Raw genomic sequence first — 19,670 nt, forward strand, 5'->3', positions numbered from 1 at the left:
GAGACGCTCCAGACAGCGGTGGGAGACCAGACTAATTGTCACCTGCCTCACAGTCCAAGAAACAGGAGTGATGCTTTGTGGTTGCATTTCATTTCATAGCAGGACACTTTTCGCTGTCATCCACAGCACCATTACAGTAAAGCGGTACGTCGACGAAATGATGTGCCCCATTTTCTTGCCCTCTTCCATGGCAAGCCATCCTGGGCTTACGTTTCAGCAAGTAATACCCGCCCGAGCACGGCGAAAGTTTCTATTGCTTATCTTCGTGCTTGCCAAATGCTGCCTCAGTCGGCAAGGTCGCCGGATCTCTCCCCAACTGAGGACGTTTGGTGCATAACGGGTTGGGCCCACCAACTACAGTCCTGCTGATAAATTAAGGGTAATTGCGCAGTGTCGCATGTACCTCGACGTCAATATGGGATATGATCACCATGCACACGTACACAGGCCGCACAACGGGTTGGCATACTCTGGATCAGGTGGTTGAGCAGCTGCTGGGTTACAGCCTCCCATTCTTGCACCAGTGCCTGTCGGAGCTCCTGAAGTGTCGTAGAGGTTTGAAGACGTGCAGCGATACGTCGACCGAGAGCATCCCAGACGTGCTCGATAGGGTTTAGGTCTGGAGAACAGGCAGGCCACTCCATTCCTGATATCTTCTGTTTCAAGGTCTCCACGATGGCAGCTCGGTGGGGCAGTGCGTTATCGTCCATCAAGAGGACGGTGGGACCCACTGCACCCCAGAAAAGGCGGACATACTGGTGCAAAATGACGTCCCGATACACCTGACCTGTTACAGTTTCTCTGTCAAAGACACGCAGGGGTGTAAGTGCACCAATCATAATCACACCGCACACCATCAAACCACGACCTCTATACAGGTCCCTTTCAAGGACATTAAGGGGTTGTTATGTGCTTCCTGGTTCACGCCAGATGACAACCCGGCGAGAATCACTGTTCAGACTATACCTGGACTCGTCCGTGAACATAACCGGGGACCACTGTTCCAATGACCATGTACTGTGTTCTTGACACGAGGCTTTATGGGCTCTCCTCTGACCAGGGGTCAGTGGAATGCACCTTGCAGGTCTCCGGGCGAATAAACCGTGTCTGTTCAGTCGTCTATAGACTGTGTGTCTGGAGACAACTGTTCCAGTGGCTGCACGGTAAGGTCCCGAGCAAGGCTACCTGCAGTACTCCGTGGCCGTCTGCGGGCACTGATGGTGAGATATCGGTCTTCTTGTGGTGTTGTACACTGTGGACGTCCCGTACTGTAGCGCCTGGACACATTTACTGTCTGCTGGAATCGTTGCCATAATCTTGAGATCACACTTTGTGGCACACGGACGGCCCGTGCTACGACCTGCTGTGTTTCTCCAGCCTCCAGTCGTCCTAGTATTCTACCCCTCACAACGTCATCAATATGTGTTCTTTGAGCCATTTTCAACACACAGTCACCATTAGTATGTCTGAAAACGTCCGCACACTTATTCGCTACACCATACTCTGACGTGCACCAACACACCTCTACTACGTATGTGGACTGCTGCCGGCGCTACCGTGCGACGAGCGCAGGTCAAATGCACCGCTTGGTGAGCTAAACCCGGAAACCGCCCACCAGAGCGTTGTTTCACCATGTATCAACATTATCCTTAATTTATGAGCATGAGTGTAGCTGGAGATTTTGATGATGTAACGCGCCAATTGGACACAGTTTGGCACAATGTCCTCCAGGAGGACATCCAACAACTCTGTCAGTCAAAGCCCAGTTGAATAAGTGCTTGCATAATGACCTGCAGTGGACCAACGTGTTACTGAATTACTCAGTTTTGGAAGATCTTTCTCTTGAACAAACCATCCAATTCTCCTGACGTTGTAACCATTTTCTTGTTAATACATGTACATGACATCTACAGATTTCCATCCAATTCGGATAATTCACTCGCTGTGCGACTCTCTCTCTCTCTCTCTCTCTCTCTCTCTCTCTCTCTCTCTCTCTCTCTCTCTCTGTGTGTGTGTGTGTGTGTGTGTGTGTGTGTGTGTGTGTGTGTGTGTGAAGGTTCGGTTAAAGTATTTTGTTTCCCTGTTGCAGATTACTTGTATTGTTAGAAGCTTAATGATGCTTTGAATATCTTAATGATACTCCTTCTGTTGTTTGTCTGTACTGTCTAGTGTAGAAAGTGAAGTAAAAGCTTCCAGAGCAGTCGCTCATTACTGTTAGTCTCGAAGCACCAGTGCGTTGTCGGAGTGAGAGCGGGGAGTCTGTTCGGTTTGCAGCGGTGCAGGCGGCGAGCAAAACCCTGATGGACTCCCTGAACGAGATCTACGAGAGCAACTGGACGGGCCACGACCTGCTGTACGTGCAGGCGCAGAACTGCGAGATGCTGTGGCAGGACTTCAGCCACAAGCTGGGCGACCAGGTGCTCATCCCGCTCAACACCTACCAGAGCCAGTTCCCCGAGATGAGGGTGAGCACCGTAGTCACGCAGTACTCCTAATTTACTACTCCTTATCTTACAACGCAGTGTGCTGAATCGGCAGTCGGTGACACTGCTAAACTATTTTAGCTTCCGTAGAACAGAAGCACGTGAACAGAATGAAATTTTCACTCTGCAGCGGAGTGTGCGCTGATATGAAACTTCCTGGCAGATTAAAACTGTGTGCCGAGACTCGAACTGGGGCAAGTGCTGTATCAGCGCACACTCCGCTGCAGAGTTTAAATCTCATTCTGGGAACATCCCCCAGGCTGCGGCTAAGCCATGTCTCTGCAATATCCTTTCTTTCAGGAGTGCTACTTCTGCGAGGTTCGAAGGAGAGCTTCTGTACAGTTTGGAAGGTAGGAGACGAAGTACTGGCGGAAGTAAAGCTGTGAGCACGGGACGTGAATTGTGCTTGGGTAGCTCAGTTGGTAGAGCACTTGCCTGCGAAAGGCAAAGGTCCCGAGTTCGAGTCTCTGTCTGGCGCACAGTTTTAATCTGCCAGGAAGTTTCGAAACTATGTGCACTCCATTGCAGAGTGAAAATTCGCTCTGGGAACATTTTGTTTCTTTGCATTGTTTATATGAGCACTATATATAGTCTACTGTTAGTACGAGGGTGAGCAAATGAGAGCCTTAAATATTTTTAAAAAATATTTACTGTGCAGAAGTGGTACAAAGCTGTATCAAATTTCAACATAATCTCCGCTACGCTCAATAAAAGTCCTCCAGCGCTTACAAAGCGCATAAATTCCTTTAGAAAAAAATTCTTTTGGTAGTCCGCGCAATCATTCATGCACTGTGTGGCGTACCTCTGCATAAGAACGGAACTTCTTTCCTCCCATTGCATCTTTGAGTTGTCCAAACATATGGAAAGCACTTGTGGGGCAAGGTCTGGTGAGTATGGTGGATGAGGAAGACACTCAAAATGCAGGTCTGTGATTGTTGCTGCTGTTGTACGGGCAGTGTGGGGCCTTACATTGTCATGCTGCAAAAGGACACCTGCTGACAGCAATTCACGTCGCTTTGGTTTGATTGCAGGCCGCAGATGATTTTTTGGAGATCTGTGTATGATGCACTAGTGACAGTGCTCCCTCTAGGCATGTAATGTTCCAAAATGAGGCCTTTTTCGTCCCAAAAGAGAGTCACCATAATCTTCCCTGCTGATGGTTCTGTTAGAAACTTCTTTGGGTTTGGTGATGAGGAATGGCGCCATTCCTTGCTCGCTCTCTTTGTTTCCGGTTGGTGGAAGTGAACCCAGGTTTCGTCCCTAGTAACGATCCTAGCAAGGAAGCCATCGGCTTTTCGTTCAAAGCGCCGAAGAATTTTTTCACAAGCGTCGACACGTCATTCTCTCATTTCAGGAGTCAGCTGCTGTGGTACCCATCTTGCAGACACTTTGTGAATCTGGAGCATATTATGCACAATGTGGTGTGCTGACCCATGACTAATCTGTAAACATGCTGCAATGTCATTCAGTGTCACTCGGCGGTTTTCCTTCACTATGGCTTCAAGTGCTGCAGTGTTCTGTGGAGTCACAACTCGTTGCGCCTGACCTGGACGAAGAGCATCTTCCACTGAAGTCACACCATTTGCGAACTTCCTACTCCATTCGTGGACTTGCTGCTGTGACAAACACGCATCACCATACTGAATCTTCATTCGTCGATGAATTTCAATAGGTTTCACACATTCACTACGTAAAAACCGAATAACAGAACACTGTTCTTCCCTGGTGCAAGTCGCAAGTGCGGCGGCCATCTTTATACTGATACTGCGACTGTATGTGTGCATCTGCATCATGCTGCCACCTACAGGCCATTCTGCACGCTGCTTGTAAGACGCTTACCAACTTGCAGGATAACGGCGCGAAATTTCGTTTTGTTATTACAAATTTAAGGTTTTCATTTGACTCACCCTCGTATACCACAGGAGCTGCCTTCTGCCTTTTAGTGTGTATGTTGACTCGTTGCACATCCTTGAAAGCTCTCCTTTACAGTGATATTTATGGTACACGATGTGCGAGTGAGTGAATGAGTTAAAAGCAATTAAGCGTTATAACAAATATTTTGTAATTGCAGAAAAAGATCGAGAAGCGCGGCCGGAAGCTGGTGGACTTCGACAGCCAGCGACACAGCTATCAGTCGCTACAGCAGAGCAACCCGAAGAAGCGCGACGAGCTGAAGATGGTGCGGGCGCGGGAGTCGCTGGAGGAGGCGAAGCGCACCTACGAGATGCTCAACTCGGAGCTGCACGACGAGCTGCCCGCCCTCTACGACTCGCGCGTCCTCTTCCTCGTCACCAACCTGCAGACCTTCTTCGCTGCCGAACAGGTCTTTCACTGCGAGTCTGCGAAGGTCAGTATGTTTCTGCCTGTGTGAATGGAAAATGAATTATGTTTCCTTTTTCCATTTTATTATCCTACTTTTTCTTTGGATTTTGGTTTCTTCATTGTGCTCGCAGTACTCGAGTCTCCCTGGTAGAGGACTGGAGGAGCGTCCTTCTAATATGTGCATCATAAATAGAGCAGATCGGGGATAAACTATTGATGTCTGCTTTTTGGAACTGAAAGCATTTAAATTGAATAAAATTTTTTACATGAAGTGTCACATCCCCTTTACAGTGTGTGTTCCGTAAATAATGCGACCAATTTTTTCTGACACAACGGAACACCGTAGTGTGTTGTAACCGGCTGGGCTAAGTGAAGGGCGGTGTTAGCTTCAAAATGCTCTTTGTTTCATTCGGCTGCGAGCTGCCGGAGAGTCGGGACGTGCGTTTCCGTCAACCCCGTTTTGAGTTTATGTAACACGGCACAATGGATCATTCTGTAGGGCAATGGTATGCTATCAAATTTTGCGTTAAACTTGGGAAGTCCGCCACCGAAACGTTTCCATTACTTCAGCATGTCTTTGGGAATGATTGCTTGTCCAAATCACAAGTTTTCCGATGGCACAAGTCGTTTGTGGAGGGCCGAGAGGAGATCACCGACGAACGTCGCAGTGAACGGCCATCAACGGCACGAGTCGACGAAAATGTAGCGAGTGCGCAGTTGTTTGTACTCTGACAGATGGCTGAGCCTTCAATTGATAGCACAAACTCTAAACATGTCAAAAACAACTGTTTTCTGCATTGTGACGGAAGATTTGAACATGAGAAAGGTGTGTGCCAAACTCGACCCAAAAGTGTTGACCGACAAACACAAGAACATATGAGTGCTTTGGTGCCGAGAAATGTTGGAAACGTGTGAAAATGATCCTCATTTTTTTAACTCAGTTATCACTGGTGATGAGTAGTGGATTTTTTTTGTACGACCCTGAGACAAAAAGGCAGAGTTTAGAGTGGCACACCCCATCATCGCCATGTTCCAAGAAGGCATGCATAAACAAGTCCAGGATCAAAACCGTGCTCATTGCCTTCTTTGTCGTTAGATGCATTGTCCTCCACAAATTCGTACCTACCGGGACTACAGTGAACTCAGCTTCCTTCTTGCAAGTGCTCAAAAGACTGAAAAGGAGGGTCTGGCACAGCTGAAGCGACATAGAGGACATGTGGAAAGTTCACCACGGCAACGCGCCGAGTCACAGCGCCTCATTGCCAATGACTTCCTGGCCAGGACCAAGACCCCTTTGGTTCCCCAGCCTCCCTACAGTCCTGACCTGGCTCCCACTGACTTTTTTTTGTTTCCTTGGTTAAAAGGAGTCATGAAAGGAAAACTCTGGGACACGATTGAAAGCATCTAGACGCATGTTACATCAGCTCTAAAGGACATTCCAGAAAAGGCATTTCGGGATGCCTTCCAGGCATGGAAACACCGCCTCCAGAAGTGTATCAACGCAAGAGGGTGCTATTTAAAATTTTTTTGATTATTTGTATGAATATAGTCAATAAATGACTTTTTATGAATTTGATCGCATTACTTATGGCATGCACCTTGTATAAAGATGACAAAGAATCCTCGCATGTAAAATATGTGAACATGGTGGAGATGAGGAAGGTGTCTTCCTAAAAGGAATCACTGGGCATTGACATACTTTATAGTGAACTGTCACTTGAGAATGGCATAATAGGCCAAAATCACAATTGGGACTAAAGACATTTAATAAACTTCCAGGGGAAGATGTCATCTTGAGACAGATATTAAATACAATTAAAGGGTCACTATTGTAGTCCATAAGAGTATGATCTTCTCAGTGTAAGACTAGTTTTTGATGGAACACAAATAGTGGAAGGAGCACAAGATTATCCTAATTCTTATGAGTGTTTGAATTAATTAACTCCCAAGGAAGAATATTGTCAAATATCTTAGCACTGACTTCAGTCTTTTTTACGTGCTCTGCTTCGAACTGGAACATGGCTGTACCTAGCCATGTGACCAAGTTAATTTCCAAGGTTCGGTCTATGGTTTGGTTTACATTTGTTTACCATTGAAGTAGACAATAGTAGTGGTGCAGAATATGACCCTCATGCATCGTTACTGTGGGTGGTCCAGATAAACTTTAAAGGTTTCAAATGAAACTGCAGAAACCCGTCTGTAGGAGGAGTATTACATGTTCTAGATGAAGTAAAGGCGTGGACACTGGGAAATAAGAACACACCACAGTTATGGGCTTTAAACACACTGTCATTTGACCACTGAACAGACTCCCATATGGACAAAGTAGTAATAAGCATCCCTGGCTTAGAGAAATGACTGAAAAAGTTGAAACCAGATAAGTCACCATGTCCAGATGGAACCACAATTCAGTTTTATAAAGAACATTCTACAGCATTGGCCATTCCTCAGCCTGCATTTATTGTGAATCTCTCACCCACCACAAAGTCCTGAGTGACTGGAATAAAGCGCAGGTGGCTGCTGGATATAAGAAGGGTAAAAGAATGAAACCACAAAATTGCAGACCAATATCCTTAACATCGTTCTGCTGCAGAATTCTTGAACATACACTCAGTTTGAATGTAGTAAATTGAGTTCAAACTCTTATGTCCAAGAATCAGAACGGTTTTAGAAACCTTTGCTCATGCGAAACTCGGCTTGCCCTGTTCTCTGATATACTGCAAACTATGGTTGAAGGGCAACAGGCAGACTCCATATTTCTAGACTTCCGAAAAGCACTTGACACGGTGTCCCACTGAGAGCTGGTAACAAAGGTATGAGCATATGGAATTAGTTCACAGATATGTGAATGGCTCAAAGACTTCTTAAACAATATAATCCAGTACATTTTCCTTGACAGAGAGTGTTTGTCGGAGACGAGGTTATCGTCAGGAGTCCCCCAGGGAAGTGTGATAGGACTGTTGCTGATCTCTATATACGTAAATGATGTGGCAGATGGGGTGTGAAGCATTCTGCAGTTGTTTGCCGATGATGCTGTGGTGTACGGTTAAGGTGTCGAAGTTGATTTACTGTAGGAAGACACGAGATGAGTTGGACAAAATTTCTAGTTGGTGTAATGAATGGCAGCTAGCTCTAAATGTAGAAAAATGTAAGTTAAGGAGGATGAGTAGAAAAACAAACCCGTAATGCTCAGATACGGCATTAGCAGTGTCCTACTCGACACATTTGTTGTTTAAATATCTGGTCGATATGAAATGGAACGAGCACTTGAGGATTGTGGTACAAAAGGTGAATGGTGGACATCAGTTTATCTGGAGAATTTTGGGAAAGTGTGGTTCGTATGTAAAGGAGACTGTATATAGGTTGTCAGTGCAACACATTGATGAGTACTCTTAGTGTGTTTAAAGAGATTGAAGCAATTCAGAGATGGGCTACTAGATAAGTTATTGGTAGGCTCGAACAACATGCAAGTATTACGAAGATGCTTAGGGAACTGAAATGGAAATCACTGGAGGAAAGGTGACATTCTTTTCAGGGAATGCTATGGAGAAAATTTAGATGACCAGTATGTAGTTCGCACTGCACAATGATCCTACTGTTGCCAATGTACTTTTCGTGTAAGGACCATGATGATAAGATACAAGAAATTAGGGCTCATACAGAGGTATATAGAAAGTTGTTTATCACTTGCTCTTTTTGTGAGTGGAACAGGGAAGGATGTGATCAGTAGTGGTACAAAGTACCATCTGGCACGCACTGTATGGTGACTTACGGAGAACTGATGCAGTTATAGAGGTAATGTAGCTGTAGCTGTAGGTGTAGAAACAAGTCCACCAGTTTCATCTTCTTTACAGTTAGTTAAAAAGAGAAACTTGGCGGCTGTCAAACTAGATGATGTGGTTCACTGATATCATCCAAATGAGAGAGAAGATGTGCCAAAACGTTTAACACATTGACTGCCACAAGTCTGCCATTGGTGACAGCAGATACTCACACATGATGCCCTGGCCTGGCCTATCAGTCAAATGTCCATCACTGTGCATGCGGCAATCCAGGTGTTGCTCAAACTGTGGCACTGTATGTGCCATTGACTCACGTTACTGAACCGTCAGCTCTTTATTCACTGTGCCTTATGTCAGAGAAAGTTATGCAATATGATATTTGATATCAATCTGTATATTATTAAGAATTATTTATTTATTTATTTATTTATTTTTGTAAATTGGATTTAGTGGCTCTTTGCATACTTCACAAAGCTTATGGCAACTGCCTTGATATTACAGTTTTATGAAATAACAATATATCATTTCAAACACGCACTTGAAACTGACTGATTTCACACATCCTAATTCTTTGCACTCTTATTCTTTTAGAGTAACAACAGCAGGAGTTGTTGTACTTCCAGTCAGTCTTCCATTTTGGTAGAGACTTGGCTACCTCTTCTGCATGCTGACTGCTATCCCTCATCCACTTATGCTGTCATTAAAGGGTATATCTTTTTTCTCTTGTACTGCAGGTTTTCGGAGAACTGGAGGCTATTGTGGACAAGCTAGCAACTGAATGCCAACGCGGATCGTACACTGTCAAGAAAAGTTCACCCAAGTCGCCCAAGATTTCGACTAGTAATAACAAGTGAGTAGTATAATGCGTTATTGTATTAATTCTCATACTTGGCGTGTTTCTGTTTAGACTGCACTCGGGAAACCTTAGAGGTTATGCTTCATTTATCTAATGACATAATTGCTTTTGGCTAATTTTCTACCCATAAAACATTCAACCAAACAGAGGAGGAGGAGAAGATGAAGAAATAGTAACAGTACCAACAGGGGAGAATGAACTGCCAAGTGTAGAAAAGGCAGTAGTAATCATAAAAATGCTGAAGAAAGAACAGGAATCAAGAATGGATGGAATACATGCAGAGATGCTGAGAGAAAGAAGGGGAGCCTACGAGAGCGTGTACTGTCTGATTTGTTTAATCTGGAGTAGAGGAAGGATCCTGGCAGAATGGAAGCAGTCTGTCATCACCCCAGTACTTAAGAAATGCGACACAACGAGATGCAGCAACTGTCGAGGAATTTCCTTACTGTGTTTCGTAAACCCTCAGTTTTGCAAAGGCCTCATCACTGCTGCTGGGGAGACTGAGTTCCATTGTTGTTGCTGTAGGCAGAGTTTGAGAGTTCATGAAATGGCTTCTTGTGCAGTACACCGCTAAGACAATTTCTCCCTGCCGCTATTACACAGCTATCCCCCAGGGTCACGTAACAGGATAGGAGAACGAAGGTTCTAAAACACCCAAACAAATTAGTAACAATGTCACACAGATCAGTTAAAAGGGGTTACTTATCTTGGTGACTTGCTGAATAATAAAGCCTGCAACACTGCATGTAATATAATGCCAAAAAGGCCCTCAATGGCTAAGTGCAAGTAATCGTAGGTAGACTTCACAGTACACAGCAAATGCAATTTACAACAACTGTCTGTTCACTTCTCAGAGTTCACTAAATGACGTTCCCTGTCGAAGTCAGCCCTGGTCGATGATCTGTAACAAAGTGCACGAAAGCTGCTCTTCTATCTTCTGAGTAGGCTTTTGTCTGTTATCACCTGATCAGTGGCGAATTGTACTTGCCCCGAAATTGGCTCAGGCTAAGTCGATTACATCCTTCTAGTGATGGCTAGAAAGCTTTAACAGTTCTGCATTGGAGGAGGTGGAAGCAGTACTGGGTATATACAATGGAGTATAACTCTTCAGAGTTAACAAAATATTACTGGAAAAGTGATGTTTGTGCATGTCAGGTACCTGTTCTCTCACACTATTACATTCTGAATTAGAAAAAAATCTTTTTTGATTGTCCCTTAGTATGTGTGTGCCTGCCGAGGCAAATAAAATATTTGATGACCTTCATATGGTGACAACTTTAATTTGTGCTGTAATTTTGAGATGTATTACTTTAGCATAACAACATTTTTATTGTTTCAGCATGATCCAGAGTGTACCATCTTCACCGACATCCATAGGGGGTAAGTCAGTCTCAGAATAAAACAAAAACGAAGCATGCAGCACATATGTAGTGTGGCTGTGTACAGTCTCCAATGTTCTGTAGAATTAATCTTTAGATATGTCAGTAGAACTAAATGCATTAAAGGCCATAATTATTAAAATAGTCTGGGCTATAGTATTGTGGTTGAATAAATACCTTGTAGAAAGCCAACTTTTCATCCCATCTATGGAGGATATCGCCACGGCTTCTATGAAAGTTCAATTAGTTACTTCTCCCACCCATTATAATTTGCTGCCATCCGTGCTTGCAATGTGCCATAAACAGGGACAGGAAAATATTACATAAATGGATGATGTGACAAGTAAAACTAATTTGGCAGTTTTTACAAAGATCATGAAATTTAGCATTTTCCCCCATTCCTGCACACAAATCTTGTGACTCTGAAGCCAACAATTCACTGAGACTGGTAACCAATAGTTATTTAATGTTGAAATTTGGTTTTGACTTTTGTTCTCTAGATTGAGGTATGCATATTACCTCAAAAATGATAGTTCACTTCCCGTATGAAACACGCCTAGGTGTGATGTCGGCCTGGTAACAGATTTCTCTGCTGAAGTCATATTTTGTACCTCCTTTTGCACAACAAACACCTGGGAAAAAGGCACATTTTGGAGAGATCCTTAATGCAGCACGTCAGTTAAACAGCATATTTTTATAACGACAAGCAAATATTACAACTCCAAATACAGCACTTCAGCTTTGCAAACGTGTAAATCAGCATAGCACCTCCTTGTTTTCCTTCTGTCAGTCATTTGGGCTACTCTACAGATCATGTTGTCATCACAGAATTCATTTTACAAAATAGTAGAAATAATATGGAGTAAATATTGTAATAAACAATCTCAGTATTCATTTCTACACCAGAAACACCTTTGTGTGACATCACGTATCCTGTTCTGTGATTGGTTTATGGAAACAAACCAAGTAGGTGCCATGTTGATATATGTATTTGTGAAGCTGAAGTGCTGTCTTTGAAGATTCCTGTATTTAAACTTAATTCTTATGAAAACATACCATTTAATTGGTGCTCAGTATTAAAAATCTCCCCAAAATGCGTGATACTGTTTGTTGTGCAAAAGTATAGGGAAAAGTGTTGTCAGCAGTTACAAATAAAAATGATTTAAGGATAAAATCATTATTATGAGAAAATAAAACAATGGAAAATCCAGAATGGAATGTAACAATACCAGAGGAGGAAAGTTGCTACTCACCATATAGCAGAGATGCTGAGTCACGATGGGCACAATAAAAAGATTCACACACTCATAGCTTTCGGCCATTAATGCTTTTGTCAGGAGTAGACATGCATACACACTCGCACACATAATACACATTCATGCAAACGCAACTTGCACACACATCTGCATTCTCAGAGAGCTGAAACTACACTTATTGTTATTAAGAGAAAAAGTATTTTTAATGACGTGACAAATAAATGTTTTAAAAACATTAGAAGGAATACTTCAGACAATGTGGAATGAACCATGAAACACATTGGGCTGTGCCTTCAAACCAGACTGCCAACTCTTACGACCACATATAATGCAATTCTGTGTTCATAGCAGTAGGTTCTCATTTCAGTAAGATAAGGGTGAACTCTATTAATGATGACATGGCCATGAGCCTGTAGTGTGTATCGGGAATGGCAGGTACATGCAAGTCCCTTCAGTATTTAGTCAAACAGCAACTTTCATATCGATAGAAAATATTGACTCCAAGCAGCAGTTTTCACACCATATAAGGGTTTTGACAGCATGCTGTCACTAAATAGAAATCGTTAGTTATAGGAATTTTTTCTTTTGGAAAACTTAACACTGGTTGGCTGCAGAGTTAATTGTTTTTTAATTGGTTAAATTTAATAGATCTGAAGTAACACTTTACATAATGAAACAAAATGAGTTGTATGATGGAAATAAATATAATTCAACACAGAACAGAACTTAAAAAACAAGCAGTCAGAAAGTAACACTGGATTTGACAAAAATTAACATCAAAATTGGCCAAAAAATCAATTTTTTTCCTGTTCTTAGGAATAGGGATGTACAAGTTTAATAATAATAAATTGTTTACATTGAAACACTGTTATGGAATAACTTCCAAGAAAATGCAATTCAGAGATATGCAGGCTGTGTCAAAAAAATTTGAGAGGTACCTGTGTCATGCAAATGATTGATGATGTATAACAGTATCACTTGCTGTCAACTTTGACAGTGTTGTAATTTATACAACATAAAACTGAATTGTGCACTGACCAATGTCAGTATTTCACTTAGCAGTGGTATTGTGAACACAAGTATGTGGCTATACGAGTGCTTTAAGAAAGAGAATAGTGTATCTTTCAATCATTTGGCCAACATTGGGGAAATCAGTCTTTCTGTCATTATTTACCTTAGTGGAAGGTCTTTCCCTTTGTCTCACGTTACTCGACCACTTGTGGTTTGGTGGTTCTACTTATGGACTCATAAACTGTGTAGTATTTGTTGTTGGCAACAGGTACAGTGTACAGTCAGTATGTAAATGGGTGTCTTTCATGACAGGTATGTTAACTGCTGGGTGGAATAGGCCTATCCATATGAGCTATTCTTCAGGTAATGGACTGAAAAGCATCCTGTGTTAAATGTAGCCTGCAATTTCTAGAATACCTTGCCATATCTGAGGCTGTTAGTTCCGTGCTACTTCATTCTCCAAGAGTTAGCTGAGGCATTTGGAAAAGTGCTATATGTAAAAATACAGGATGTTTCAAAATGAACATGTAGGTTTTAAGGCTTTGTAACATTGATTATAATCAACTTACAATAATAAATAATTCTTCAAATGAAAGAGCAACTCATAGTTTTGTTTTTATACCTATGCACAAAGGGAAGAATACAGAATGACCAAGAGTGATTGAAGAAAATATTGAATGAGTGCGTCTTTCACCTGTAGCTCCAAGAAATCAGTTCAGAAGGCAAGTCGTGAATTAGCAATTCCAGTGGCCTCAGTATGGAGACTTTAAAGGAGGTGCTTAAAACTATGTACCGTCTGCAGTTGTTACAAGCTCTAAGCCTACAGACCACAAGTTACATGACAATTTTGCAAATGAAATGTTGTTGCATGACGACGAAGATTTTCTCTATCGTGTTGTCTTCAGTGATGAATTGACGTTTCACCTAAGTGTAAATGTGAACATCATTTAACGTGCACATCTGGGGTCTGAAGTTCCGCATGAGATGGTACTACGAACTGACCTACCCAACTTCAGAAACAGCATTGTTGCAACAATTACTCCAGACACACTGATAATGGTTTGGGAAGAACTCACCTATGAACTTAATATGCGATCATTGAACACTTGGAAGAAAAACTGTTCCTTGTAAGAAGAACTGTTTGACTATGTCAGTCATTTGATATATTATTTATAATTGTAAGTTGAATGTAATAAATGCTACAGAGCCTTAAACCTGTCTATTCAGTTTGAAACACACTGTATAAATATTTTTACTAAAATGTTCTGAAGTGGAGCATTTGCATCACAAACACGCCCTCCCTCAGATAGCTCTGGATCCATATACTTGACAGTCACCTGTCAAAGGGGAACCGTGGAGATTTTAAACTGGAGTGTCCATTTGTCCCCTACCTGCCTCTCATCTTGTCAACTGAGCTACATTGCTCCTCCCTCTTCCTCCATCATTGTACAGTGCAATCGAAAAGTCACGCACATGAAAATAAATGTCTACAAATAGGACTCGTATTGCATTCATTCTATCAGCCACCCTAAGATGGTACCACAAGTATTACATACAACAGTCAACACCAGTGTTACGGTTACAGGTGGCATTATGTCTGTAATACTGCAAAGTTTATTGCTTGATAAGCATGTAATTTTGCCGAGAGCAATGAGTTTTCGTCTTTCCTATGCACATATTGTAGACATTTCATGAAAAATATCCAAATGCCACACGCAATAATAATATTAATTAAATGTTTCTGGCAATGCAGATCAGTTGGAGAGAAAGTGAGAACACAGAGACGGGTCATTTTGAAACATGACTGAAGAGATAGATGTGACAGTGTGTTTTCCTTCAAAAAACTTGAGGAGATTACTTTCCCAATCTCAGATTTTCTATGTGAGTGATAAGAAAGTGATGAACAGACAAAATTTTGTGCACATCATGTTTGTAGTGTGCAGAAGGTGTGTGTGTGTGTGTGTGTGTGTGTGTGTGTGTGTGTGTGTGTGTGTGTGTGTGTGTGTGTGTGTGTGTGTGTGTGTGTGAGAGAGAGAGAGAGAGAGAGAGAGAGAGAGATTTCATCAAACTGTACATGGTTTAAGTGTGATTTTTTTTGACATCCTAGGAATTGCAGAATGGGAACGTGTTTTCTTCACTGATGAGGTATCATTTGATCTGTGTGGATATGTGATTCGTTAAAATACAAGATATGTGATTAGTTACAACACAAGAATTTGCTCAACTGAAAATCCACATGTCTTTCATGAAGACACCTTGCCCAGTCAAAAAATAGGTGTATGGTATGCCATATAGTGTCGGAAAATAGGGGGGGGGGGGGGGCAATTTTTTTTAGCTGCAGTGAACAATGTTGTTTATTGAGACATCATTATGCCATTTATTTTGCTTCTAGAGGCTGATCAATGTTATTGTTGGTGGCAAAAGGACAATGCCACTTGTCACACATCTAATGAAACAAATCATTTCTTCAGTGAATGTTATGGTGATTGACTCATCTCTAAAGTCTTATTGCCTCCACATTTTCCCAATTTGTCTCCAGACTTCTTGTGAGACTATCTTAAAGGAATGCCAATGTGTGTGTGGCTACATGCCTGGCAGAACTGAAGAATAAGGTAATGATGGAGCTTAACATCATCAGTGAAATGTACTCCACAAAATGGCCTAGAGCGTGGTAAAATGAGTTATGCATGTGTTGCTGAACAGGGCAACTATCTTGAAAATATGTTCACGACAATATGTGTGAAGTTATTCACTTTAATGCATGTGACTTTTTGACCACTGTTTACTTGCTTCCTACTACATCACACTAGTATCACACTTCAGCTACAAAAATGGTAACCAAAAATAGGAAAATGATACTAGCGATCCCTCGTTTTGAAGCGACGCATATGACCTGCACTAAAGACAAGAAAGAGCTTTCTTCGAATAACTGAAACAATTACATCACCGCCTTCCACTCACCGAATAGAAGTGTGACGAAACAAGGCAACTGGAAGTAATAGCCAAGACCGAAAAAAAGAACCTGCTGCAAGTTTCCAGATATCCTACCAGATGTGGAGGACTCTGAACACCATGCAAACTGGAGTGACAAGGTGCAAACAAAACTTGAAGTGATGGGGCTAAATTACTGGAGATGCAACCTGCGAGAGTGGAAAACTTAAAGATGCTGAACGCCTCTTTGTCTGCCAGAAGTTGCCTGAAGTCTGCATCTGGTGACCGGGTTTTATCAGATGTTCCATCAATTGATATTGTTGAGTTCTGGGCCTCAAAATCAGTTTAATGTTTACAAAGTATTGTGTATATATTTGTATTTGAATTTGTAAATAACTGTACTGTCTATCCTGGATACGAAAACAAAAATGGAATGGGTTGGATCGGGGAAGGAAATAGGCCATGCCCTTTCTTAAAGAACCATTCAGGCATTAACACACAAGGATCTGTGGAAACGATAGAAAACGTGAACGTGGATGGAAATTCTGTGGTTTGTGTTGCCTCCAAAGCCACTTGACTTACATTTGTAATGTGAATCCTAGTCTTCTGTTCTAGATGACTGAGTGAGTTTTGAAATTCAAACTATGGCTCTGATCAGTGAAACTTATTATTAACTACAGTGCAGAGATCTTCTTGTGGGGTATGGTTGCCCATCTCTCCAAAAGATTAATGTCCTGTGTGCCATATTCAAACTTTGATTAAAAGAATATTTTTGCTTCAATGTAGAAAATTCATCCAAAAATGTTAAAAGTTTTGTGATTACCACTGATGTTACAAAGTTATCCATTTTTGTTGTTTGGAGATGACTGTGATTCTTGTACTTGTTACAATAATTTTTATTTCCAGAGACACATTTATGGTTTTAGTTTATTGGTTTTGGTCTGAAGATTACCATTTGTGATGGTCACACATGTAGTCTAAAAATGTAAAAGTGATTGTTTCTGGACACAAAAAAGTCATTGGTGTGTCACTAGCTTTTCTAGGTATAAAAACCAGATTGATAATTGAAAAGGGTGTAAATTAAGCAAATGTATGGCTTGCTGTATCATTGTGCTGTAGTTGCAAGGAATATATGAAGTATGCTGTTGTTTAGTATTGTGAATGAGAATTAGCATGAGTACATCTACTAATTAATGTTTGTGCATACCTGGTTCTTGAGCATTTCATCTGAGCCATACATGTATTAATACTATTAACTTTCATGTGTTTATTAATAGTCTAACTGTTGTTTCAGAGCTGATTGTTGTTAAAATTGTGGTATTACAGTTCACATTGCTCCACAATTTTTCATACAATGTCATACAGAATATGAGAAAGAAATTTCATTGCAGAAGTTTCTGTGGCACATTCAATAGTACGGTTTGGGTTTCCATTTGAGTTGATCCAGTTCATGTGCACGATATTTTGATTATCGATGTAGACGTAGTTTCATCATTGTGTACTTGCTGCCTGACTGCTGACAGACAGTTGCTTATCTGCCTCAGATTTTAGAAAACTCTGTAGGCTAAATTTTACAAGATTCTTTTGCCAGACTTTGTGATTCCTCAGTTTCTGTGGTGGAAGCCAAGTTGGTGTTGCATTTTCTTTCCACTTTCATAGTTGTATTCACCAGTTGCCGAGTGTAAATTTTTTTGCTCACCATTTGGACTCCAACCAAACTGTTTGTTTGCTAACCCCCAGAACTTGGAAATCATTGAAAGACTGCTACAAAAGTACTCCATTTAATGCACTTTACTCCCATGACAGAATTAAAGGTTTGCTTTTATAAAGATAAAGGCAATATAGGCATTCAATACCTAGGTTTATGCCACATATTGTGCCTACGTGGCACATATGTGGGACAGGCCAGTAGAACAGTAGAGGAGAGTGCTATGAACATAAGTGACACACATGACTGAAATAACCAAAATGGATAAGCTGTCGTTAAGCATTGTGCAATATAACTGTAAAATAAAAGATGTCAAATGTTAATGGTATGAGCTGTGTGTGTCTTGTTCGGAAACAAATTTATTTCATTCACTTGTGGTACTTGCTGTTGACGACAGTAATGCCGACTTTACTCTTTACTCTCAAGCCTGCATTCAGTACTGCTTGGATCTGTCTTGAGTTTGTTTCTCTGGCAGTGATGGCTGTAAAGTAAAAGGGATACACTGCAGTACGGATATGTTTACTGATGTGGGCTTACCTGATGTGCACGTCGTGTACGAGTTCACTGAATGTGTTTATTCCCGCAATTCGGGCGTGGGTGGTAGTGAAAGCATATACTACTATGAACTGTAGTGCGGCAGTCCCTAGTCAAATGACTGAAATAGTCTCCACTTCTCCCAAGTGCTCAGTTTTCTTTGTCAAATAATAGCAAAGTAACACCATGACACTTACCTTGAGGACATAGCACAGTATAAACAATAAATTTTGTTAATTACAAGTATTACAAGTGACAGAATACAGGTAATCCAAACAAATCTTGTATTAAGCAAAGACAGTTTGATCAGTCATTCAGTATTGTGCACAAGAATGACATGACTTCATCACCTCCGCTGGATACCGGTAAGCGTACTATTGGAGAACAAGAGTGACAGATGTGCCCTGGCCACCTCTCTTTCTGGTATTCTGTACGGACTGCTCGGCTCTGAGACTGAGGTGTCGTGTGCATGCCCTGCACGGTCCCCGTGTGTTGCAGCTGGCGATGACAACCAAGGCCCCCCTCCCCCCTCCCCTAGCAGCCCCCCTCCCAGTGCTCCGTCCCCGGAACCTGCGGCCGAAAACCCACCCCCCACAGCGGCTGCCCCACCGAGGGCGGAGACGGCTCCGAAAGGAGGTGACGAGCCCCACCCGCAGGTAAACGGTAACGCCAAGCCGACACCCTCCTCGGCAGTGCCGGATGGCACGGCACCTGGCAAGAAAGTGGAAGAGCTGTACGACATACCTGTGGGTGAGTATGGAAATTGACAATTAGTTTGATGTGTATTGTATAAGCATTTCTAATTCTTTTTTTCTCTGTACTTTCTGGTTGGTGCTCTTAAAAAATAGCATGGTGGTATTATCAGCAGACTGGTATCTAATTTTAATACAGTTTTTGACAAGTGACTGTTGCCATGAGATTCTATAATTCCTGAAATAAATATGCGATAATGACAACAATCTAATTCTTCTGCATTATATGATGGATGGAATAATAGACATATTATTATGTAGGGAATGTGTCTGCTGGTGATCCCTATCTGCTACATTCTAGAGTTCTTACCGTTTACTGTGCAGCATCTGTTTCACAGTTCCCTGATCTGTTATTTTCCTCAAGTAAAAAGAACAGATGACTTTGGTTAATAGGTTGTTCAGCTACTTTATCAGGGTGTATATGCCCCAGGACAATCAGGAAATGAAGGAAAAACTGAGGAATCTTTTCATCCGGGAAAAACCTGGGAATTTTTCATTCATTGGTTTACTTTTCAGTTAAATTTTAGTAATTTTGGCTGGTATGAACTGATACTGCAGCAATAAAACATAAAAGACACAGCTATTGACAACAGCAAAACACAGTGGACACAAAAGTGTCTGCTGACAGCAAAATGTGCCCAAGGGCTTTAGGGCAA

General features: G+C 41.8%; 1 protein-coding gene across 2 annotated transcripts in view; it reads left to right on the forward strand.

Annotated features, from left to right (window-relative positions):
- The window catches only part of LOC126109601 (myc box-dependent-interacting protein 1), a 473,035-nt gene that overhangs the window by 435,557 nt on the left and 17,808 nt on the right, over positions 1-19,670 (forward strand). The window contains exons 3-7 of one of the 2 annotated variants that reach the window (XM_049914643.1): positions 2,275-2,465; positions 4,555-4,830; positions 9,322-9,437; positions 10,783-10,823; positions 18,761-19,012. In XM_049914643.1, coding sequence (XP_049770600.1) covers positions 2,275-2,465; positions 4,555-4,830; positions 9,322-9,437; positions 10,783-10,823; positions 18,761-19,012 — 876 coding nt within the window. The remainder of the gene's footprint in view (positions 1-2,274; positions 2,466-4,554; positions 4,831-9,321; positions 9,438-10,782; positions 10,824-18,760; positions 19,013-19,670) is intronic. The other variant, XM_049914644.1, reaches the window with a different exon arrangement.

The sequence above is a fragment of the Schistocerca cancellata genome, chromosome 12 (genome assembly GCF_023864275.1).
Source record: "Schistocerca cancellata isolate TAMUIC-IGC-003103 chromosome 12, iqSchCanc2.1, whole genome shotgun sequence".
Lineage (NCBI taxonomy): Eukaryota > Metazoa > Arthropoda > Insecta > Orthoptera > Acrididae > Schistocerca > Schistocerca cancellata.